General features: G+C 35.8%; 1 protein-coding gene across 2 annotated transcripts in view; it reads right to left on the reverse strand.

Moving 5' to 3' along the window:
• GLRA3 (glycine receptor alpha 3) overlaps positions 1 to 25,967 on the reverse strand; it is a 99,019-nt gene that overhangs the window by 49,229 nt on the left and 23,823 nt on the right. For both annotated transcript variants that reach the window (XM_069787310.1, XM_069787317.1), the window contains exons 3-4: positions 21,590 to 21,657; positions 320 to 543 (exon numbers count right to left, since the gene is read on the reverse strand). In XM_069787310.1, coding sequence (XP_069643411.1) covers positions 320 to 543; positions 21,590 to 21,657 — 292 coding nt within the window. The remainder of the gene's footprint in view (positions 1 to 319; positions 544 to 21,589; positions 21,658 to 25,967) is intronic.

Genomic DNA, 25,967 nt, shown 5'->3' on the forward strand with positions numbered 1-25,967 from the left:
CCAGCTCAGATTATAATACTCCAGGATTATTTGCTCTGTGCAACTGTCCTAGCAACTCTACACTCAGTATCTGTACTTTAAAATGGCAAAGATACTTTTCTTATTATTTTTACTATGTGCATGCCTAATGAAGGATCATTTTCTATTTTAGTATTAAGAATGAACAGTAACGATGATGAAGTTCTGTATTCAAAACTCACAACTATTTTAGTAATAGTTCTGCATGAAGAAACTGAAGCAACTGAAGAAATCTGTTAACAATTCTTGGGTACTCTTTTCAGCTTCTATCTGAAAAAAAATCATTTGATTAGAGACTCACCTGATGGAATAAAGTACATTTCCATTTTTGAAAATTCGCAACAACTTATTATCTGTTGTAACTTCATGAAAGTTGGCACCTTTTTCATTTGCAAAGAACAAATCAGGTTTCCAAATTGAATCCAGCATGGATGGATCTAAGTCTAAAGAGTCATCTGGATATTCGCTGTATGCGAGGCGTGGATCATTCCAATTCTGACGGAGAAAGATGTTCACTCGGTAATCCTGAATGAAAGAGAAGACAAGCAAAGCTTTATCAAGCATGGGGATTTAGCTTTTATTTCATTTCTTAGCCATGTAATCCCCTGTCCATCTGTGGATGACAAAAGAATTACTTAGCTGAATGCCAGTGTGATACCTATTTGTATTAGTGGGGGCACAATGGATAAGAATAAAGATGCATTTCAGGGCAACTGAAAACATCCCAAGCTAAGGAAATCCAACCTCCATGTATAGTTCATATAACTCCATGTAACTCTACCCCTACAGCAGCTTTGTCTTGAAATCAAAATGAGAGAAGCATAAACAGTTTTATGGAGTTACCTTTTTCTGCCCAAGTCCTGGCGGGGGCATTCTTACTTCCCTCTCTTAGGCAGTGAGAATCTCTCCCGCTGTAAGGGAAGTTAAATTAATTTCTTTTTTCTCTCTCTAATCCTTACATATTTTAGATCCACCACTTAGATTTTCTGTGCCTCAGTTCCCTATTGAAAATTGTGTGAGCAGTAGTTTACTATACAGCTGTCTGAGGAGGACACATGTTCTTCCTCTGTTCAAATAGAGTGGAGATCATATAAGTCCTTATGATAAATTAGCTTAGGTACAAGTGGAGTCACCTTAATTCCTACAGACAGTCCTGTCTTAGTCAAGGATGCTTTTATAGAAAAGACGAGTAGAGTGCTTTGAACTTCTGGAAGCCATTTTGGAGTCATATCTACTCTCTGTCAGACAGAATGTTGTATTTATGGCTGGACACTTTCTTAAAACTTTACTATTTAGAAAGATGAAAATACTTGGTTTTAAATAAAAGCAAGTATTATCATCTCATTACATTATATCAAGAACTGAGAGAATTGAGACACTGAGCATAAGGACTATACTTTTATTGGTCCTAATATGATTTTCCTCATTATTTGCACTACTGCATTAATGAAAGAAGATTAAAAATAAAATAGAAAAAAGATGTTAGGAGCAGAGGTGAAATGGGAGCTGGTTGTCAGAGCTTACGTGACACTTCTGAATGTAATAGAATTAAATAACATCACTTGTTTATTGTTAAAAAAGACAACAAAACTTAATTTTAAAATGAAATCTTTTTGATTCAAAATAGGAAATGAAGTGTTCAAGGCTGAGCAATACAATTTGGCCAATAACTATGGGTAGTATTGATTAGTGGTTAGAATAACTAGTTAAAACCCCACTGGTGTAGAAGTTGTGGGTACTGTTAAAATTCCAGTGTCGTATCAATATTTGGTCTTATGAAATTTGGAACATGCAGCCATACAGTTGTGAGAATCATGCCAACTGACATAATAAAGGACAACAGGAACCTCAATATGCAACATTTACTCATAAGAAATAGTTTTTTATATCTTCTTGTTTTGGTCAATTTAATTACTCGGCTTGAATAAGGGTAGCCAAATATGCTAAAAACATGTTTACCAAGCATTTTCTGCTTGATAATCAGAAAACACTGCATAGCATATAAAGAAAGTCCCAGTAGATGATTCTATGTTTGTATAACCTTTTAAATTTTCAAGACAAAGCCAGTAAGTGGAAAACTACACCTGGAGAATGAAAAGAATTCAGATTATTGTTTTCAGCAGACATGAAAAAGGCTCTCTGGCCAAACTGAAGTGTATAACATTAGATGCCAGGTTTTGTTAATCAATTGCTCTTTAAAAATAAATAGTTAATTTGTTAAACCCCCTTTCAGAAAAGGAATGAAGGAAATTTTCCTTCTCTTTTCATCATGGCTAGTGACAGCCTCAAAAGCCATAAAATGTTCATAAGTGAAGCTGTTGGTATTTTTCACAATTAGCACCATGGCATGATGAAACCAGAGCCAGGGATTTGTATTTTACAGATGTAGAAACAAACTTTTTTTTTTTTTCCCCTAAAGTAAGCCAAAACCCTTAGACAGACTTGTGCCTCAGTGTTCATAGAACTGAGCTTTTGGTGTCTTCCATGCAGCAAGAGGACATATTACTCCCTGAAATACCCTTATTTCTTTGCATGATATCCCAAATACCATGTAGTACCAGTTCCCCTTCCAAATTCCTGTATACAAACAAAAGACCAGGAAGAAGTAGGATGTGGGAGCAGTGACGACTCTACTGCCTGTCCCAACATGTGGAATCCTTGCACTGAAGAAAATATTATCTCAAAACCTGGGGCACTGGGTGTGAGCACTGCAGCTCTCAGGACTACACCTGCACTTCAGCCAAACCCAAGCTTTACCTTTTAATTTGTATAACCTGAAGTATGCTTATTTATTTCACTTTTCTCTGTAGAATATGATGAGTTTAAGAGTGGGCTTACTTATAGAGTAAGGTATTTCTCATATGTATAAAACAGAACAGGTGAAAAATGCATAGCAGAAAGTTGAAATGTAAACAGAAAATGGAGGAAGAAAAATGGAGGAGTCTGTTTGAGGTTATATTAAGCTATTCTGTATGTCAGTTTGCCTAAATTTTATGGGTTTAAATTGTTTCCAGCTTTTAAGATGAAAAACATCCTAGTTAAATTTTTCTCTGAAGCAATTGAAGCTATTTTTCATTGTTCTCTCCCCTGAAAGGTCTGACTCAAATTGGCTCTCATTATTCACTAAAAAAATTCCTAATCTATAAAAAGGAAAGAGATACATTTGATTGCTATTGTATGAAGGACAAGTATTCATTGCCTCAGTTTATAATTACACATTGTAAGCATAAGGCTTAACTGCTTTAAACAAGTAGGGTTGTTTGATGCAAACACAGAGACCAGAATTAAACTGCCAGAATTGATTTGTACTCCTACAAGAGGATTACTATTCTCACATGCTACTTGCCCAGAGGGGTGACTCCTAATTCAAATAACTCTGTGCTGGGGAGGTCCCTTGAGGGGAGAGAGAAATCATCATTTAAGCATGTGGTGTCTTCCACAGCCACTTCTATAACCTCAAGGCTGCCATCGTCTGAACAGCTGCCATACCCTGGTTCTACAGAATGAGATTGCTTTATGGGTCTGCACTTGCTCCATTGTCCTTCGAAACCCTTAGCCACAGGGTGAACTTTCTTAGAGGGTCAGGATACTGTTCATCTGCTTCATAGGGCTCAATAAAATAAAAATTGGGAGATCAGGTAATTGCTCTTTGCTGTCCATGCTGAGGCGGAGGCCATTATGGACTCCAATACTAACATTTTGATTAGCAATTTCCAGCACACAGTAAAATCTAAAATACTTACAGAATATGTTGATTTATTCTTCATTATACGATACAGATAGAGCTATATTCCCATAGCATACAGAATATAGCTAGACTGCTTTATGAAAACTTTTGTACAAATCCTCAAGGTATTAATTGCCTAACTCTCACTGGTTTCTTTAATGCATTTTTAATATGCACTGTATGTGGAATCCTTCTAGATCTGAGAGAAAGAGATATAAAAGCAAATTTCCAAAATATGCCCTTCATTTGAACATAGCATATCACCCGCTCTCACAATTTTTGAATGCTGTCATTTGAACAGTTAATCAAATTTTCATGCATAAATGAATAATCTTCCAGAACTCTACCTGTTGCACTTCCAAATATTATTATAATTTTGACTAATATATCCATCTAAGTGAAATCTAGACTTGTCTTATTTTTGCTTTATTTGTTTTAACTCACTGTAAAATTTTAACATGGAAATCCTATGAACTTTCCAAGAACACTGCTAAGAGTAAATTTAAAGGCACTATGAGAAATATTGTTCTTGTGAAGAATTTTTTTTTAATCTGGTAACTATGGCATTTTGTTGTAATGAAAACTGGATATGGTCCTCTGTTCCTAAGAAGATATCACAGACATACTGGAAAGAGCTGCTCACATGAAGGCTAAAGAGAGGAATGAAAACTAGCAGGGTGACCTGGAGTAAAAGTCAGGCAGAATGAGAGAGAGCTACTAGAGACATTGGGGGAACAGGGAATAATTCAAATGGTTTAAGTAGGTGTTACAAAGGAGAGGAATATGTATCAAGAAGAATAAGACCCAAGGGAGTCCTGTCCTAAAAAGGTAGCCAGTGTCTTGAAGAGATACTTCAAAGTAAGTATAATTTTGTAACTACAGTGGGCTATTTGTTTTATTGAATTTATCGCCCCATAAAGAATGAGACTATTTGGTCACACAGTTGTGTGTGTGTAATCAGCCTTCTCCCTCTATCTATGCCCCCCCCCCCCCCCCAATAATTATCTGGTGCTGAGTTATCAGGTGTTCAGTTGCTAGTAAAATAGTATTAGTAGTTTCATGTTGCAGCACAACATCCTTGATACACCAACATAAAAGGAATGTTGTTGAGCATATGTTACTTCATTTTCCATTTTGTTTCTTGGGTAAATGAAAAACATATTTGGCCTTTGTTTACAAAATATTAGGGTTGCTTTATGCATTTTATCTTCAATATACTTTGACTTCTTAATCTTGATGTAATTAGTTAATTAGGATACTTCTAACAAGCTAATTAAAAGCCTTTTGCAAATTTACCTTTAATATTTTAATTTTGATGTAATACTGTGGCAAAAAAAAGTTAGACTTAAAACTAAATCCATGCCTGGAAGATAAAGTGGAAAACTAAGCAGAAAATGATTATTTTCTCTACCAGATGATTGCTGCACAATCCAGTATAGTACTAAACTTGTTACTGCTATGAAACAGAAGTAAAAACATAATACTAACTTTTTTATTTTGCGGTTTCTAAGATGAATTCTCCCCTTGGAACATAAGCTTTCCTGGTTTACCATAGCTAGAATTAATTTTTTTTTTTTCACTTTAGAAAACCATTGGAGAAAATTTCACAAAAAGTGGGGAATGATTCTGGCGTTTGTTATACCAATACAAAGGTAGTACCATGTGGGGACTTGATGGATACAGGTTGTCATAGTTGCCTTCTTTCTCAGGTTTGCTTTCTCGTTCTCACTGCTGTACTTGAAAAGCTACTATGTTACAGAACACATTAATTTTTACTAGTGAGAATTTACTAGTTTTAATTTTTACTAGTGAGATTTCCTAAAGTTGCTATCTCAGTCTCTGAAAAACATGCAACTTGACATGCTTTTTATTGCTGCCTTGATTACTATTAGACAGGATGCCCTGTGGCAGATTAGTTTTTTGTGGTAATAACATTTTCCATTTTTAATTTGTTCACTGGCACTAAGCACTATGGCTGGTCTTTAGGTACCCTAATTACTTTGGGAAAATTGATGGAGTATCCTTAGTTTTCCTTTACATATCTGAAAATTTCAGACTGCACAAAAGCTATTCAGCTAATGACTTCAATATGCCTTTGATGAGATTTCCCTAGTATAGAAACTCAAGTATTTAAAGTTAAGTAAGCCCCTCAAATTGGTAAGTCATCTTCCATGCAGGTTACCAATGACATTGCAAAATCAAAGTAGGAGGACACCCTTGAAATTCACACTGATATTTGAGAAATGTAAATGTAGTTTATGTAATCTGAAGGATTCCCCCATATTTCCTCATGCTTAATAGTTGGAATTCCATGATTACTGAGATTATTTATGGAGAGGCCTCATCTGTAGTCATGCATGTTCAGAAAAAGAATATATAGAAGTAGGTGCAGAAAAGGATGATATAGGACTGGACAGGATAGCCAGTTCTTTGAGAGTAGACAAGAAAATTTGATTTCTTTAAACCAGTAATACAAAGGACTTGCATTATGACTTGATTGATGACTTGATTGCCATCTGTAAACATGTGGAAGAGTAAATACTAGAGGGAGAAAATATTTTAAATCTAAGAACAAGAACATCTTTAATTATCAATAAATTTAGGCTGGACTGAAATGGCTCATACTTTTGCTTATCATGCTAATAAACATTAGTGATCTTTTCACTGGCATGATTTATTATTGCAAATAAGGGGACTCTATTTTTTATTACATCTTTGCATTATTACAGGTCTGAACTTCAGCAAGGATAGTGCATATATCTATGCTGTGTGGCAGTTCAATTAATGAATGAAAACAAACTGCAACAGACTCCGTGCTCCACCATTAACTGTAACTCATTAATCTGTCAGAGATTTACCATAGCAGCTAAAGAGAAATTAAATGTGATTTAAATTGATCACTGAGTACTTAACTTTAATTGACACGTCAAATCTGTGTCAGAGTAACAAGATTTGACTAATGCCAAACATCCCTAAGAACATGCTTTTCTGTACTGAATAGCTGTAGGGCATTCATTTTAAGAAGCAATGTAGATATGCTGTTGATTATGATAAAGAGTTTGCCTGACTCACAGGATCCTTCCTGATGATCTGTCCCTGGATAATTCCGTAGGTTGAAGCTCTCTTTCCAGAACTGATTTTGGCAGTGGGTAAAACTAAGGATGACCTTATTGTTCTCACTCTGGAATTACAGAACCCATAGAGAGGCTGGGAGCAACTGCAGTACTGCACAACTCCCTCAGTAAGGACCAACTTTGTGAATTTTCCAGAACCACAGGATTCCTCCCTCAGAAAGGAATGTCATCATCGATGGGCCTTAGGAGAAAGCCTTCCTCTTGCAATTTTTCTTTCTAATCCTGTGATTCTTGTAATTTTGCTGTATAAGGGCAAGTATGCAATTCCGTACACGAAGAAATTATAACTTTTCCTGTCTAGTCCTGCCTCAAGTTAGTTGGCTAAGCACTTTGTTGGTGATTAGGTTCTCTAGATTTGAGCACTTGCAGGCTGAGGATGAGCAGTAAGGCCTGTTCAGTTCCTGGATAAAAGCTCTAATCCTAGACTAGTTTGAAAATGGTGAGTGCTCTTACCCCCTCCATTAAGTAGGGCAGGCCAGATGGTTTGGGGATTTGGGTGAAGGCTAACTTGCCTCTGATCTCAGGAAGCTTTAGGAAATTATTTGAGTTATTCAGAAAAGATTGTTGATGGATTTTGGATGAAGAGCTCTCTCTTTCTTTGTCCATGGATGTATAAAAGCAGATTTTAAGGTGTTCATTATTATTTTTAATCTTTCTGTTTTATTGTTTGGTTGGTTTTTTTGGTTTTGTTTGTTTTACTTATGCTTCACAACTACTGGGTATCCAGGTGGGTGTCCTCTGAATAGTTTTGTTAAAGTTTTATTTAAATTTTGCCTAATTCCTTTGCAGAGTTTCACTCCAATAGCTGCCCAGCAATATGCATATTGTAGTCAATAGAACTAAAATTTACTTGGCAAAGAACTAGGACTTCAGAATTGCTACCTGTAATATCAGACATCTCAGATTCCCTTACAAAATAAAAATTCAGAGTTCAGCAAATAAGTGTAAACACTACTTGTTCAGCAGGTGCTCTTCCTAGGTGTGTCACCTGCCTTCATAACCTTGGATTCTGAAGTGGCATGGCCTCTGTTAACTTTCTGCCCAGGACAGATGAATGTTGCTTGCTTTCTTTTCTTCTGACTTGAGTAATATCTCATTTACCATCACTGCTAATGGTTTGGAGGCTGAGAACTGTCCTGTCACTACTCTGGTTCAGTCTTTCCCTTACTGAAATTATGGGGTCACTTACAGGATGCTTATTAATAGAGAGCTATCAGGCTTTGTCATTCAATCCATAGCTAAACAAAGAAGAATATAGTCAGCAGTTTCTGTGAGGACTCCTTGATTTTTAGCTTCTGACTCCCTTGTCTTTATTACAAAACATTCAAAATCTGTTGAATTCAACAGTGTGCTACAAAAATCTACTTATTTTCCATAGGTTTTAGGATGGAAACATTGCAAAATGGACACATTTAGTTAATTTTAGTGTTGGGTGTTTTTTCTGGTTTATTATCAGTAGCAATGGCTGGATTTCTGTTTCTGTGCTCACAAATAATTGTCATATCAAAAGTCAAAGCTAGTTATAATAGCAAGGATGTTTACTCTCAAAAAAAAATTAAACACAGTACAGACATACTGTATAATAACATTTGTCACAGCTCTTACTGCATGTCCTAGAATATTTATTAATTGAAGATTGAATATGCTACTTCCATTCTTAATTGAAGTTGTGTGTTCCCAACTCCTAACTCATTACACTAAAATCACAGTTTGCAACTTGTTCAATGTAATTGCTTAGTTAAGCTTTAGCTCAGGGGCTTTTAAAATGCTTGCACTTTCAAGCAGTAGTATAAGGGATTAGATGAAAATGGACATGACAATTACATGAACAAACATCATGCACTAAGCCTCTGTCTTCTTTGATCTTTGCCATCTTCTCAGTTAACAAAAGATTCTGTTTTTTTTTTTTTCTGCAGACAAATGATGTGTCCCTGAAGATGCTTTTGCTCTAACAGCAGAAGGTATTTCTTGCTAAGTGAGAAGTTGAGTTTTTCTGAGATTATTCATTTGTTCAGATGAAATGTTGGTGCTATATATTCCATGTTGTTATCAATACATTTTATATTTTAGCGCTTAGAATATGACTAGTTTCAATAAGTGACTGAAGGGTCTAATAGTAGAAATCTTTATTGAAAACATGTATTTGAAATCATCCTTTGTTTCATCTCCTCAGGGAAATATAACCCAATTAGATCAAATAGGAATTTGGGAATTCTATACTAACTTTGCCTACAGCCTTGCTTATGTTGGTAGGTAAATATGTCATTGTCTAGAATAGGGGAAATAGGGTAAAATAAAAGGTAAAGCTGAACTACCTCAAGTCCAGAAACAGGGCCTGCTAACTCCAGAAGCTTAAACACCTGCTAAAATGGGCTGTGGGAAGGGATATATCTCTAACTTTAAACAAACTTGATTAGATGTGAGTTGTATTTAAATTTATTCATAGGCATGAAATACACCAAGAAGTCTGTCAGGAAAATCATGTTGTTTTAGAGGTTCTACAGTGATGCCATGGCAACACATAAAAGTTAATGTGGATTTGAACTGTACCAGTACTGCAGAGAAAGGGAACAATTTCTTTGTCTACACAAAGACGTCTAGTGGCATTTGAAAAGCCCTAAGATATTCTGCCTTTTGGCTGCTGGTTCAAAAAGATGCACATCTCCTGCAGTCCTATGATATGTCTACCAGCCTACATAACCCAGGGACTCTTAGGGATTATTAAGGCCAACCCTAAAAACACTAAATGCACTTAGGCAACTAAATAAAACTTAAACAGGCACAAACTCCATTCAGTATCCATTTCCTAACCTGCTCCTTTCATGAACCAGTGCATGTGGGTCTAGATGAGTAGCAAGGGAGGAAGAAGAAATGTCAAGTTCATGGGCTTCCACTAGGTCCATGGTGAAGGGAGTGGAAGTAGAGGTTACTCATTGAAAAGCCAATCCTAACCTTATTTTGATAGATCTCAAATATCATGGTTTGTAATCCTACAGTCACACCTGAACAGCAGTCACGGGCACAAATCTGAAACTTTTTTCCTACATTTTGCTAAGCTGGGCAACAGTCTTGCTACACAGTAAGGTCTAGTATAAATATTTAAAAATTGCAGTAAAATTACCCAAAATTAGTTAAAGACTTAACCAGTGTAAAGTATAAACATATACTATGAAAAGTGTTGTTATATATATGTATTACTTATTATATATAGTATACCTTATATCAAGGCATGCAAATTATGTTTTTTATATATTCAGTTTTCTGAAACTGTAGAGTAGCCAGTTTTATAATTTTCACAAAAATAAGAAAAAATATATTGCAGACCCGGGAACTAATAAAGACTGACTAGAAACATCAAATTTTCAGTGTTCTATCCCTTCAATCCTACTAGGAATCAAGCAGCTAAACCCTCATTCGATTTAAATCTAAGGAAGATAGAGCAACTAAAAAGAAGATTGTGAGAAATCCCACATATTGTAGCACACGGTGTTTGTGGATGGAACGCAGACTAGAAATCTTCTTTAATCCTGTTATGCCAATAAATTAGCTTTCATATGCTCCTATACATTTACATTTTGTAAATCTATTAACTGAAAAAGAAAACTAGTGACTGAAAGATCAAGCAATGTAAAGACTGCTTATTTTTTAAAGCAAGGGAATAAATTCAGAATCCCCAGAGGTGCTTTTGAAGGTTATTATTTTATCAGTAGAAACAGGTAAAGAAGAAATAGTGAATACATACTTTTTCTCAGTTACGTGTATTCAATATATTTGTTTTTAATTCACCTTCAATATCTTCATGATTTTGATAAAGTGTTTGATCAATATCTGTTCACACTGGCTCACAGTCTCTGACAAGAAATGCTTTGAGGAGGAAGGAAAGGTAGGGGATTAAATTTGCTCCTAAGGTTTGCTAACGTTTTGTAGAGGCTTGCACGTTGGGACCTTTCCGAACTGTGGAGAAGGCTGCAGCTAGCAGGAGCTGATTTTTGTTGGCTTCACTGTGTCAAAAGCCCTGGATGAAGCTGTTGAGAAAGTAAAAGCCTCTGCACGCTGGAGCTCTAGTGGCAGAAGAGCAGAGAAGCCTGTGAGCTGGGATTACCTGTAAACTGGAGATAAGGAGGAAGATAACAATCTGTAGATCCCTGTCTGGAGACACCTGTCTGGTGAATCTAGATGGCAGGGTAGCGTTTCCTGGGAAAGATGGGTAACGAGCTGAAGGGACAAAGGAAAGTGCCTTGGGAGTGAGTGAAGGTAGCGAACCTGACCTCTGTGCTGTAGGAGGTGACTGGGCCTGCTGAGAACTATGTAAGTGAGGCAGATTCTGAAGTCATCAGGATTATTTTGTGCTGTTGAAGAAACCAAACTGTCTCAGAGATGCTGAATCTTACTATTGTGTAAATTGGTATTAAACTCTAGAAGGGTTTGGGCAGGGTGGGGGATGGGGGAAGAGGGATCTGGCACCATCGTTATAATGCCAGTAATGACACAAGGAGGGGCATGTCAGTAAAAAATGCATATCAGCCCACACCCTGCTGTGATCGTGTTGGCTTTTAAAGAAAATCAAAGCCTGAATCACAGCCTCATAATATTTCTTGTTCTACCAGCTGTTAATGACTATATTTAATAGCATGCTGTGTATTCTCTTTGGAAAAGGAAAAAGACTATGGAGAAAACAGATTCTTACAAGCTCTTTTGATAAATGATATAATTTTACTGTTTAATTTTAAAGTATTATAAAATGGTTTCAACTTTTTTGGATATGATTTAGGATATGTCTTTGCAGTATGGGTATGATATACAAAAAATCTGAGTGCACAGCTCTTTTATGCTGAGTGATTACTTTGGCTATTGTAATTAAAAATGCAAACCCAGAGTGCATGAAGTACCAAGTATTCAGAACAGAATGAAGACATGAGAGCAGAACTGAATTTTTAAATGATGCCAAAATAACTCAAACATATTCAAGGAAAGAATTTCAAGGTTAATGCTTCATGTAAAGTGTTTGTACTGGAGAACTTTTCCAGCACATTACTAGACTAGAGAGAAATTAAGAACAAAGGTGACAATCTGAAAATCCTTCATTTTCTTAACTCGGGTTCATTTAACAGTTATTCTGAAATTCACTGTAGCTTTTGTTTCTGTAAATGAAGTATTAGTAAATTGCAGGTTTATGCAAAAATGAGGGAGAAAGGTTATATTCTTACAGTGATAGATGGGGATTTATGGACTTAACTCCTATTAGCGTTAATGGGAGTTAAGGACAAAATCCCCATATATCATGATGAGATTAGTTTCCATTGCTTAAATACACATCATCAGGCAGCTACACTAAAGATATTTGAAAAGGTATTTCTTTTGGCCTAGTCTTTTGAATTTTTTGGGTTTTTTACAATGTCTTTACATTGATATCTGTGTCCTTATAAATTAAAGAAGCATCATGCGTGTTACATAATCATAACCTCGATGGAATTAATCTTCTTGTGTGATTGCAACAAAATATGAAACTTTATAACAGCATACCTCACACAATGAGAACAGAGCTATGTAGTGATGCCACAATCTTAATTTCAGAGCTCCTTGGATTTTCTACAATAGTGACTGAGTAGATTGCAGCTTGCAAATTAGTTATCTTCACAGGTTTTTCTAAGTAATGCTGTAATTGCTGTAGCAGGATACAGACTTTTAGCAACAGCTAACCTGATAGCTACTATTCAAACAGATTGAAAAGACTAATATAAAAATGTAAAAGTAAGTAAGATAATGCTGGAGGGGATTGGAGTAATGCCATAGGCTTTCATAGTGCAGTGCTGTATGCAGCACCAATGAGTGGATACATGGCTTTTCCTTTAAGTGAAAAACAGCAGTCAGAGAAAGAAGAATCAATGTAAGCAAGCATAGGTAAGAGGTAATAAAAGGTGTGAACTTTTCTCCAGCTTTTCTAGAACAAGATCGGATGGATATAGGTAAGCACAAGACATAAAAATTTGGCTAAAGGTTAAGTCTCCTTTGGAATGAGGACATAAAAGATTCTGGAAGAACCTTTTGTAAGGGATGGCATGTAAAGAAACCATTTGGGTTTTGGATAGCATTAGAACAAGTGATGAATATGATTATAAAGCAAAATTGTCTGCAGTAGCAAGGGCTTGCACTGATGATATAGGAGGTCCTGTCGTGTCTTTTGTTCGTATTAATTGCAATATGTGACTATGGGGAAATGTAAAATTTGGTGCCTTTAAATTGAGCTGTTCAGCTTTCTGTATTGTACAAAGTGTTTTGTAAAGTCTTTAAGAATATTTGTTAAAATGGACCAGAGAGAATGAGAAAATTCTTTCCTATAGTATGTCTGGAAGAGCTGATTATAACACCTGTCCTGGTAAATATTTATCTATTTTAGATAAAACAGAACAATTACTCCTAGGCTTAGAGTACTAAGGCAACTGCAGGCCTGGGTTCAGTCTTCTTCAAATGAGGTAAAAAACATTTAAAGCTAATTTCCCTTAATGTAAGTAAGAATTTAAGAAAACATCACCCAGCACACTGGTGCCTGTTTCCTAGACCTATGAAACAATCTCTGACTGACATGTTCTAAAACGTTTACAGAATTGGGTATACCTGAAGTTGGTATAGATAGTTGTATACCTGAGTTGACATGTCTCCCAGGACTAGGAAGTCAAAGCAGAAGATACTGTATGAGTCTGGAGGTAGCTGAAGATCCCAGCTTGTGGATGCCCAGCTTGAACGAGTGGATACAGCCACTCAGCTTTCAGCATTGTCTGTAGATTTATATATTGGCAAAGAGTACCAAAGTGTTTAAGCATCATGTCTTAGTTGTTTGTTAAATTGAATGACAAAAGCCCACTAAAATTTAGGAAGAAAAGACTACCAATGTTTGCTTTTTAAAAAATCTGGATGCAGTTCTCTTCAATTAATTTTAGTTGTAGGTATGGAACTGCATCTTCAGGCACCACAAAAACAGGATCAGCAAAGAGCAGTCTGCTCTGAAATGAGAAAACCCGTTGCCAGTGTCCACCTGCAACTTTTCTACATGAGCTCAGAGTGCCCGTCTCCTGCAAGCGCCATAGTCTAGAAACACTGTTCTTGCATGTTGGGAAACTTGAGAGATTACCTCTTGTCTGTTGGCAATAAGTAATAAAAGTTATGTCTGGAAACCTTGACAGCACCACACAGGTCTGAAATTAGTTGTAAGTTGCCCTTATAGATGGGTATTAAGATCCAGATGATCTGTTTATATCACTAGGGAAAGTTAAATGGAACCAGCAGTCTTTATTTCTGACTTAGATATTTATTCTCCATCTTGCATAAAGATCCCATTGAATTTCAGCTTCAAGTTCCAGAAAACGTTACAGAATTTGGCTGTGACTCAGCCACCAAGACTTACTGGGATAAAAATAAAACTTATTCCAATTCATCTTCTTCCAAAAAATCTTGAAATAAATTATGGATCACAACCACAAAAATGAATCCAGTTTACAAATCAGAACAACTGAAATGGGAATTCTAGTATTTCATTGTGGAAACCTTCTGGTATATTATGTTTCTAGATTCTGCTTTAAAGGCATCTGTTTTTGCAGAAGGACCACACCTTTATTCTGTTTTAGCCCATCACACGGCTGCTGTCAGTGAAAACTGTCAGTTTGAACATCTGCTTTACTCTAGATACTTGTTATTATATTTTCAGACCTATGACTTGTTTCAGTTCTTGCATCACTTTTAAATTTCCATTAATACTGCAAATGCACACTAACAACTGCGTCGGATCCTCTATGACAGTGCTTTCACCTAAAGCTATCAAAAATGTCCAAAACTTTTTCAAGCAGATTTTCATCATTACAATATCGCTTATTCTAGACTGTAACTTCACAGTCAATTTGGAGATGTTGACTGCATGAAATAATTTCCTTTTATAAAGGAAGCTTCAATTCTTCATAATTCATTGAAAGGATATCTAGAAATGGCAGGTTTTGAGACCTGAAAACAAGACCTTGCTGCTTTTCCAGTATTTTCTCAGACAAATGCACTCTGTTATTAGGTAAGATTGCACTGTATCTCTAGAGCTTTCAGCAGACTTTGGCCGCAGGATGTTATCTAAAATAAACCTGAGACTTGGTCTTGAGTTGGTTTGTTGCTGTTTTACAGTGACAAGAAAGATTAACCTAATGTTTAATAAAACAAGACAAGACTTGTTCATTTTTTACTGACATGAGTCTATTCATAGTTCATATTTCTGTTTTTCTGTATAACCATGTTGAATATACTGGTTTTCAATTATATGAAATATGTGTAAACCATCCCTATAACTGAGTCTTTTTTTCAAATAACATAATCACACTCTGTTAACCAAGGAACAAACGCTACTGCTCCCTAATAACTCACTGGAGGGTTGCTTCTGAAAACAGTTTAAAAACCACTGGCTTGAGGGGCTGGGGAAAGAAGCCTGCCACCAGCTTCTGGAAAGGTCATCAACTCCAGCAAAAGCAAAGCTTCTGGTGATTTTTAAAAATTAATTTAATCAGCCATTTTCACTAGTCCAAACCTAAACCAAACATTACAGTCAAAACTATTTTATTCAGTGCAAAGCCCATTTGCAGCCCAGATTCCTGGAATTTAATTCTGTGATGATCCAATCCAAACACTGTTTTTTTTTCTGAATCATTTATAAATCATCAAAGGAATCAAAAAGGAAAAATTGACATTTGCTTTACTTTTTCAGAGTCATAAAAGCAGCCCCCAAAAGGCTGGAGATATTTCCTGAGAAAAAGCACCAGTATGTATGCCAGGAAAGAATACAGGACTATTCTCATAACAGAGAAAGAGAAGGTTAGGAAAAGGTATAGAATGGTACAATCATCTTCGTAAGCTTCCCAGTAGCCAGGAGATAAACACAGTGAGATTATTTCTCCTTGTTTCCAACTTGTTGCATAAGGATGGTTTTCAGTGTTAGCAGGGAACCAGATTTCCCCAGATTTGGAAATTCAGCTCTTGGTACCTGATAACCATCATGCGCAGTACCATCTGTACTAGCCTTTTCTATGCGTAGCATCACCCGACCTATCCATCTGCTGCAACATCTATTACAGTTTATCAGCAAATCAGATACTTGACCCTCATGTTTTTGTGCACAACTCCAATTGCTCTCATTCTTAATAGGCACCTGAAAACACCTCTTCTCAACACCCATTAGCGATATGCAATATGCACCCTTGATCAGTGGTTGCAAGCAGTTGGTGCCATGCCATACCAATAACTCAGTGAGATGGATGGGACTTGGCTGTGCTACCTTTGTCTAATATTTCCTTGTCCCTCCCTGCTTCATCATGCTGTTGCGCTGTTGTAACACCAGCCAGCATTTTACCTGATATCTTCTATCAGGCAGTATCTGAATTCCAAGATTCCCTTCTAAAAAGTTATCTTGGACTAAAAGTTTCAGAGCAGAACTGCACAAAACAAGGTTTTCTGTTGCTGCTTATAAAACCAACTGATACAGGTCTTTTTTTTTTTTTAAATTTGAAAACAAATGACGCTATTTGTTTGCTAATTCATATGCTGTATGCATCACAATGTGCTTTTTCAAGCACACTTTGCATCCTATAGAATTTCCATACAATATGAAAAATAGATGCTGTATCTGGGGAGGGTGATATGATGCTGTCTGCTTAGAATGCAGGTTCAGCAGGGGGATTTGCATGGATTAATCTGGTCATGTAACAAACTGAACAGCTGCAGACCTGCTAGAATTTGAAACACCTCTGTCTACTCCTGACTCCGTGACCCAGGCTCAGGGTGGCAGAGACAAGTTTATGATAAAATAAAAGATGTTAAATAATCCACCTTCCAAACTCATACAAGAACAACTTGCTGACTTCTCTGTGCTTTGATATAAGGGTGTTAATTGTCAAATAGGGAAAAATGGATTTTTTTTTTTTTTAATTTTGAAACTGTAGAGTGGCGTTTATTGCATGTTCACTCATCTGAGATAAAAATTGTGCAACGTAGATATTTCTGCCCGTCACTTCAGTATTAACATATTGGTATATCCATTACACAGAATTTTTCAGCATATTTTCACCAAAGGCATATATTTCCTTGTATTTGAAACAATCAACTAAATGGTTCATTTAGGAAAAATATTTGGTGAAACTCTTCAGTGTTAAGCTTTGCAATATATAGAAGTGAACACTCCTTTCAAGCACTCTACTTAAAGACAACCTAGAATAGGTAGAACAGAACATAAACAGAAATGCTCACTTGAAGAAAGATGAAGCAAATGAAATTAAAGACCTGTGACTTGTGAAAGGAGAGTAATTATGATTGCTTAAAAATGGGTTAATGTAGGTTAAAAGCACATTTTATTTGTAAATGTAAAATAATCTCATTAATGCTGGGAGTACAGAAAGATCTATCGCCTGCTTCCTAACAACATTCAGGATAACACAGTTATTTTCACTGAGTGAAGAAATACCCATCAGCAAAAATGTGGCAGGAACAAATAACAGACATATGCTTTTTAATATGTTAATTGTCTGCAGCGTTGTCATTTGCCATTAGGTCTCTCAGTAAGCGTCCCTTTCAATGCACTTTTAGCACATGCATTATGCTAAGCATATCCATACATACTTAGTAGATATTGCTGTAAATCTGCATTAAGATCAAAGTGTTGTTCCTGACCTTTAAAACTCAGAAAACCTTGAGGAAGTTGGTCAGTCATATTTACCAGAATAAAAGGAGGCTTTTTGGTATGGCCTACTATCGGCCCTATAGCCTAACTATTCTGTAGCCTTTGCTTCATCTATTCAGTATTTTGTCTATGAACATTTGTAGCTGAAAATGTTGGCACTGATGTTATTCTCACCCTGTGAGACTGAATAATGTCTCCGTTTCTTTTTGTTGGTAACTGCCAACAATATATAGGACACTGCTCCTGACAATCAGGAAATCTGTTAGCATTAGGAGATACAGTGCAAATACAAGCTGAGCACAGCTTCAGCTACAAACCCTCCCCCCCCCAAGGAATTTTTGAGGATGTTGTGATAAGACCTGAAATCTAAGTTCCAGTGCACCAATAAGCAAATGATTTGGTTTCCAGTAGGATATGGTTCCCATATTGCCAATATACATTTAACTTTATATGTCCAAGTAATCCGATTGATTTGTCAGATTTTTAAGGTTAAGTGTGCTTACGTATGTTGCTCTTTATCTTAAATAAAAAACTTCAGATGTTAATTTATGTTCATATGTTATGTTAATTTAATATAGTAAAACATTAATTTTATTCTGGACTTCCACATTTGTTTAATCTCCTATGCTTTAAGATTTCTAAATCCTTGTGTGAAAAAAAAAATAGTAGCAACAGGTAAAAAATATAAGACTGGACCTAGGTTTTCCTTTATATGTGCGAAACGGTAAGAGTTTTACTTGGCTAGAGGATGAGTATGAAATCCTCACTTTGTGAATATCATCAAGACATATACAGATCAGGTACTACCATTCGGCTCAATAACATAGAAAGATTGGCAAGGCTGGACCTTAAGTGGTGCCGATGATGAAAGTTGGTTTAAGGGAGTTTTAAATTATGCGATTTACTTTTTTTCTGCCTCCTCAGAGCATACATGACATAAATTAAGTTCCTGACGTGATCACTTAAAATTGCCTAGGTTCAACTAGCATCACAGCTTCCTAGCAAGAGGTGGCATGCCTTCTCCCCACTACGAACCATCTGATTTGTCTTTTGAGACGAAGAAAGGGAATATGAAATAACTGGAACCCATACTCTAAATAAGTTGAAAGAAATGTAAAAAACAAGTTGACACAGTTAACAAGCTGGAAACCAGATTAAGCTAATTTATTTTGGTTTGGCTGTCTCTCCTGAATTTAGAGCAGATGTGGGTGAGTTTAAGAGAATCCGCTAGCCGGAGAGCAGATTCCTGCTGCCCACTCGGCACACTGTACGTTCCCATTGCACACTGATAAAATCCTCTTCCTTACTGAGAACTGTGAAGTTCGGTAAAGTTGGCACCGGGCCATTTTGCAGCCGATCCTGGGTCTTTTTTAACCCATTGTTTTTCTGTATTTAGTGTGTTATACATAACCGAGGCAGCAGAGGGAGCTCAAAGATTTCGGTCATCGGTGAGAGAACTAGCGAACCAGAGAGACGGGGAGAAAGAGAGAGACGGACAGGGCCGACGGCACTTAAAACGGCAGGGAAGGACGTGGCTTGGTGTACTCGGACTTCTCTAAAGCTAATAGATCATATGCGTATCCCATTATTCACCTGGTAGTTTTAAATACCAGCGAGACTTCAAGGTACCGCTTGGTGGCCAGGTTTTATTTTGCACTTGTTGCTTACTTAAGCTCTTTTGTTTACAGTTTGGAAAGAAGTATTTATGAAGAATATAGAAGTCCTTTTTAAGTTTAGTACATCGTTCTAGTAAGTCTTTCTACGTGTAAAGATTTAGAATAAATATTAAGACATAGGTACCTGAATGTTAAGAACTATAGTAAACAAAATTGGTAAAATAGTGACAATTGGTACTGAACTGCAGTGAAGTGACTTCTGTTCAACAGTGTAGAAATTCAGTTTGTAAAATAATAGAAGATGGTTTTGATTGCCATTTTAAGACAGAAAAATTTTCATGTTTTTCAGAAAATGTTCCTCTTCAGTGTTGGGGAGAAGTAAAGCTAATAAAATACGCAATTGAAAGTCCTATCTACACAAAAGCATCTGTTCTTCTGCAAAGGAAGATTTGAGTCTCTCAGAGGTCAACAGCTGCTGGTCTGACCATAAGCAAAAGTCAGGTTTGAACGGTATCAGTGAATACATTATAAACAGAATACCAGCATCATGAAGGCAGCATTTGTCCTAAGGTCAAGGTTGTGCTTAACTGTCCTGTTTTAGAATGCATATAATCAGTAGAATGAAAACCCCCATGGTTCTGACTAGGTTTGGTATTTTCTATAACATACTACCTGGAACTATTTGTTACAGATCAGGCTGTAGTCTGTCTCTGCTTTTTTAGTTGGCTTTCAAGGCAACGCAGACAGAATGTAATTTCATTATAAGATAGAAGTATTTTACTAACTTACTAAGTTGTACTGAAAGGAAACATTTATAATTCTCATTTTTTGGAGAGAAAACGCACTTGAGATGTGAACTCAGGCATCCTGTTCCCAAATTCAGGACAATTTTTTTAAGTGGTAGTAACATCAGTTTTCCAAATATCCTTTATACAGTGATCTAATTGCTGGATCTTTGCACTTTACTGACCCTTTGGTCTGCCTCCTGCTTTGCACCAGATTAACCCATACAGCCATTAAAAAGTAGCTGTGGAGGACTAGTCTAATCATGTGGGCATTGCTTAATCCTCTGATTGAACCTGAATAAATCTCCTTGGATGCCATGTAAATCTGTTTGGGATTTGCAATCTGGCAATGCACCCAAAGACAATTTAAAGTAATTTTCTACCTGAAATTTTCTACCACTATGTTCCAAGGTGCGTAAAGATGAGGCAGCTGTGAATACCTCTTTGAAGGTAGGGGGCATAATTATTTGACCTTATGAATTTATGTTATTGATTTCCTAACTACAGGTCCTTGGCTACATTCAAAGGTCTCATTCTTGCTCTTACCGGTAATTCAGAAGGATGGCTTTTGCTTAGTATTATTCCTTTATCTTCTTCTTTTTTTTTTTTTTTTTGCTATACCAATTATTTTTAGTCTGTGTTCTCTCATTCCAAGTACGTATCCTGACCCCTGAAATAGTTGGGATTTCAGAGTGTTTACTATATTTGGATTTCACAAACTCCCACAGTTCTTCCTTCATCCTTCTGTATTCTAACCCTCTCTGTCCCCAAATTACTATGAAGCTGTTTTCAAAGGTGTTTATTTGCCTTTCTTAAAAATGTGAGGCACTTGTATGGAGAAAGAATGCCTATATCTTCTCTCTCACCAAATTTTAATGAGTAAATCTGTGCTCCAAGTTATTAGCATATATGTTTCACTTGTTAAACAAGATTATCCAAGTTATTTTTATGGATTTATGGTTCAATATCTAGTTTTACTGTCTTTAGACTTTGATCTCTCTTCTTATTTTTTTTAAATCTCCAGTCTTTTTGTACTCTATCTTTTGCCTTTCTTTAATAGACAAATTATAAGTGTATGTACAAAAAGAGTGCAATACACTTATATTTATCGCACTCTTAGTATTCATAATGAAATTTTATATACAAGCTCACCGTTTTATTCTATTATCTCTGTGCAATAGGTCTATGGAAGAAGGACTTTTAACACAAAGTCTACATCCCCATATGCACTGTATATAATGAAATTATAAAATATTATTAACAAAGCAACTTCATGAATTGACATTTTTGAGGTTAGAAAGGTGGAACACCGTAGAAACTAATACCTATCTAATTGAAAAGAATCAGTTCATTACAACTGTCAAATAAAACTTATGGAGAAATAAAAAAGACAACCTTTGGCTTTACTTTTACATGTGTGTCTGATGGTATAATGATGAATTTTCTGTTAGAAAAATCAATTGCCAAATTAAATGTTCTCACTTTCTATTCTCAGAAGCGGGTTTCCTTCTTCATTTAGTTCCAGGTGAAGAGAAGCCCTAGCTAGCTTTTGGGCTCATTGAACATATTTAACTTGAACTTTAAACACTGCTTGAGGTAAAATATCTTACCATGGTTGTCTCTGCAATGGATCCAAAGCTGTTTATAAATATGTTGCATGTGACATTAACTGGAGGGCCTGCAAAAGAAAAAAAGACACCAGTCCCTGTTCCAGAATCATTGCTTATTGGCTGACTGTAAAATATAAACCATTATGAAACAATGTTTATTGACTTAGGAGGAAATAATGCTACATTCACAACTTATTTAATGCACAATTAAATTGAATTGTTTCTAATAATTACTGCTTGACTGGCCAGTTCTAGCAATAAAAAAAAAAGGGAGAAAGTTCATTATAAACTTGCACAGATGATTGTATGCAAAAAAATCAACATCCCATTTGAAATATATAGTAGAAAGTATATTTATGTGTGTTTCAGTGAGCAATGTATGTCACTTCTCACAAAAATTAGGGGGAAAAGTGACCTTTTTCACTCAAGGCAGATGCTACTTTAATGTTATCTGTCATCACTGGTAACAGAAATACATTATTGCTGCTCTTATCTCTACTGCTTAAAGGAACAAATATGGATAAGAAAGAATGACTTAGATTCCATTCTCATTTCTCTTAAATCCACAAAATGGTTAGGAATCTATTTAAACTGAACTTTCTGTTACCATGGGTCTTCAGTCAACTGTTGTTCTGTCTTATCTTGCATTTGTGAAGTACCAGTAGTGGCAGAGTAGTCATTATGATAACTGAACAATGAATTGTCTCTTCATGGAAAAGGTTTTAAATTATTTCTCTGAAAGTCTCTGTAAAAATGGCGTTATGGTAGAGCATGCTAATTTCTCCATTATTTCTTATCAACTTCAGTCTGTGTACAGCAGAAACAAGGTTTTTCCATCACAAGGGTTTTTTGTCACCCTCCTGCACCTTAATATTCTTATATCAATAACCCAGTTCAGCATTGGAGAACCTGGTTTCTTTTTGCAGATGTAAGCAGTCACTAATAATGAAAGATCTGTATCTGGAATTTGAGAACTGGCCTTACAAACCCTTATGTAATATTTCTTCTTTAGGGTCGCTGAACTAAGAAGCTGCTCTGCTGCTGCTGGTGGTTTGCAACTAGCAAAATCTAATGTGACCAATGAAATTGATATTAAATACTCGAAGAATCAGAACGTCCATTAAAAATTCTGCCAAAAGGACACAACTTGGAAGATCCAGCTTTCTTTCCTAAAGACAATAATTGTTTTGAAGTACTGTATAGCAACTGGAACAAAACCTCACTACGTGTACTTCAGTCATTGTAATACACTAGACTACGTCTATGGAGCAGAATTCTCAGGTAAGGAGGTAACACTCTGCAGTCACTTTTACATTATTTTCGCTTTGATGCTTGGTTAATTATTTAGAGCTGTGGAGCATATCCAGTACTTCTTAGAATTCAGTAAAAGCTTGACTCTGAAAACTCCTCAAAAGGATCAAGGGAAAAAGAAAAAGCAAGGGAGACAAGCAAAGGCAGAGTCACTAGAAACTGTCAGGGAGAAATTTTTACTTCCTGGCTATGTTAGATAATTTGTTTGCAAGGTAGCTTTCCTTTCAAACACTTTCATGTTGTACTACTTGTCATCATTTCAAATTTGGTATGATACTATCTTGTTTAAAGTATTACTATGATTTAAAATGTAAGTTTGCTATATCAACAAACACAGTTGCTTTTATAAAGAAAAAGCCCTAAATCACTACAATGCTGATGCTTAATTTCAAAAGCAGCATTACAAAAATATAGTTAATGGCTAGTTAAAAAAAGCATAAAAGGAGAAGCTAAAAGCAGCTTGCAGATGGTTTACAGATTACTTAAAGATACTGTGCTGAGAGTAAAAATGAACTTCCCAAAACATGGTCAAGAAGAAGCATAAATGAAGATGTTAAAACTGGAAGTCATATTCAAACACAGGAACTTGGACAAGTTGAACATCAGTTAAAGACAGGGAGGAAAAGTATAGAGCTGAAACACTAGAGACAGAAAAGCTAACAATGCTAACTATCTGCAAGATGTTAAAAACAGAATCCTGCCAAGATCTGGAAGGTGAAGTAAAGAGAAGATGATTAAGATATAAAAGTATCCATGAAAGTGAAGAAGGTCAGAGCAGAAAAACTAAATGAAGTCTTTGTAGCAGCATTTGTCCCAATTGCTAGCTGTGTCAAATACTGGAGCCATTCTGATGGAGGATTTGTATGAGGACTGTAGAAGACATTTCAGACTAAGTGAACAGGAACAAACTGACAGGCTGAGGTGATATCAAGCCAGACATTATAAAAATCTTTGCAAAATTGTGGAAATACGAATCACTGTGAGTCAGATATCACCTGTGTCCATTTTGTTGTCAGTGGAAATGTGTGCCATGTCCAGCAAGTATAACTTGAATTAAAAAAGAAAACCAGACTTCAGGTATGATGGTGGATGACATTGACAATGAACTTTATCCCTGTAAACCTTACCTCTGTACCAGCTAAACTGGTAGAAATGATGAAGACTGTTAGGATTAACAGATATAGATTAATATTATTTTTGCTGAAATAACATCTCTCAGATCTACTGAAGCTCTCTGAAAGAGCTGATGAGCATGTAGACAAAGGCAATCTAATTAACTTAAATAAATATTAATTTTAATTGTAATATATAATTAAATTAATTAAAATAGTTTATTTGGAGTTTCAAAAACTTTTCAACATAATCTTTTGCCAAAGGCTTTTTAAGGATATTAGTCTTGATGAAGTGAGAGACAGTTCTCTTTTAGGCCTTTTGCTTTAAAGTTATTTAATGTTAGGAATCAATAGCCATTTTTCAAAGTGCAAGGTGATTGCTGGCGAGTTCCTTCATGGATCTGAACTGAATCTTAGTAGTTCAATATTAATGACCTAGAAAAGAAGATATAGCAATACAATTTTGCTTCTATTATAAGATTATTTAGTGTAGTTGTATATAAAGTTGACTGCAAGGAGGTGCACAAAAATCACAAAATACTGAGCTATTGAGCAATAAAATGTTTGATGAAATTCAGCGTCAGTCAAATGCCAAATAATCTTCACTATGCACTCCTACCGAGGGGCTCCAAATTAATGACTTCCATGCAGGAAAGAGAGGCTAGATTAATTAGGGATGGTTGTCTGGAAGCATGCTCTGTAATCAATAAAGATAGGAGAATGCAAAGAATACATTAAAAAAAAATGGACTACCATGCAAGTAGATCATGAACTTCCATCCTGAATAGTTCAAAATTTCTCCTCTGTCTGCCTCAAAAAGATATATTAGGGAGAAAAGAGACTTCAAGTAGTCAAAGAAGGATCACAAATTCTATGAAATGCTGCCACACAACACCACCTTAAGTAGAGCAGGACTCTTCACATTGGAAAAGGTATACAGTAGGGAGCGATATATAAGTATACAATCTGTAAAGATCAAAAGGAAGTAATCCTTTTCTTCCATTTCTCAGTATGTCACATGGTAATAAAATCTGTAAAATAGTCACCAAATTCAAAGCAAACAAAAAATGGTACTTTTCACTATTCCAAACCACAAAGATTTTATTGCCATAAAATACTGGAAAGGCCAAAAGTATAAACAGCTTCCAGAAGTGATCAGAAGAACATACTTATCTAAATTTACTTTTTCAGTTAAGTCCTAGCTTAAGAAATCCCTAAACTGATGATTGCTGAATAGTGTTTGGCAATACCAGGGCAAGGAACACTTCACACTTTCCTATGTGAATCCCAAAATTTCCACCTTAATAGATTGTTATCAGTGGTGCAACCTGGGCTGTACAGATTTAAAAATATAACATCTCTTCTGTATCTGGTTAATTCTGGGCACCCTGAGGCCATGACAATTTTTACACATGGGTTCCATAATTGTGTCCAAATTTGAAAGACAGTGAAGTATTTCCTATATTTGCAGGAACAGATATAGTCTGTCGAACAGCTGAGTAAGAGAAGGACCTTGCTATAGGTTTGATGTACCAGAAATAAAAGTATTTTGCAACTGGAACAAAGATTTTACAAGAGTTCTTAATTTTCTATTTTATTCCATAGCTAAATAAATACCAACAGTCTTCTCTATTATTTCTGTTGAAGAAGAAGAGATATGCAGAATTCCCTATCCAAAAGCAGAGCACTGAGACAAAATATATAATTATATGTTATTGACCAAGATTAATTATAACTAAAATTGGTAGTTAAAAATCTTGTCTACATAGGAATTTTATTGGAAGAACAAATTATTTAAAATGCCTGAGTTCTCTTATTAGTACTCATTCTGTTTCTTTAAAACTGTTGCCAGATTAAAAACTCAAAAAAGGCATTAAGCCCCAGCACTTGTTCTAGGACTAATAAAACTAACCAGAAAGTGGCAAAGTCACTTAAGGAGATACTTATTCTTAGTG

Source organism: Haliaeetus albicilla, chromosome 1 (genome assembly GCF_947461875.1).
Source record: "Haliaeetus albicilla chromosome 1, bHalAlb1.1, whole genome shotgun sequence".
Lineage (NCBI taxonomy): Eukaryota > Metazoa > Chordata > Aves > Accipitriformes > Accipitridae > Haliaeetus > Haliaeetus albicilla.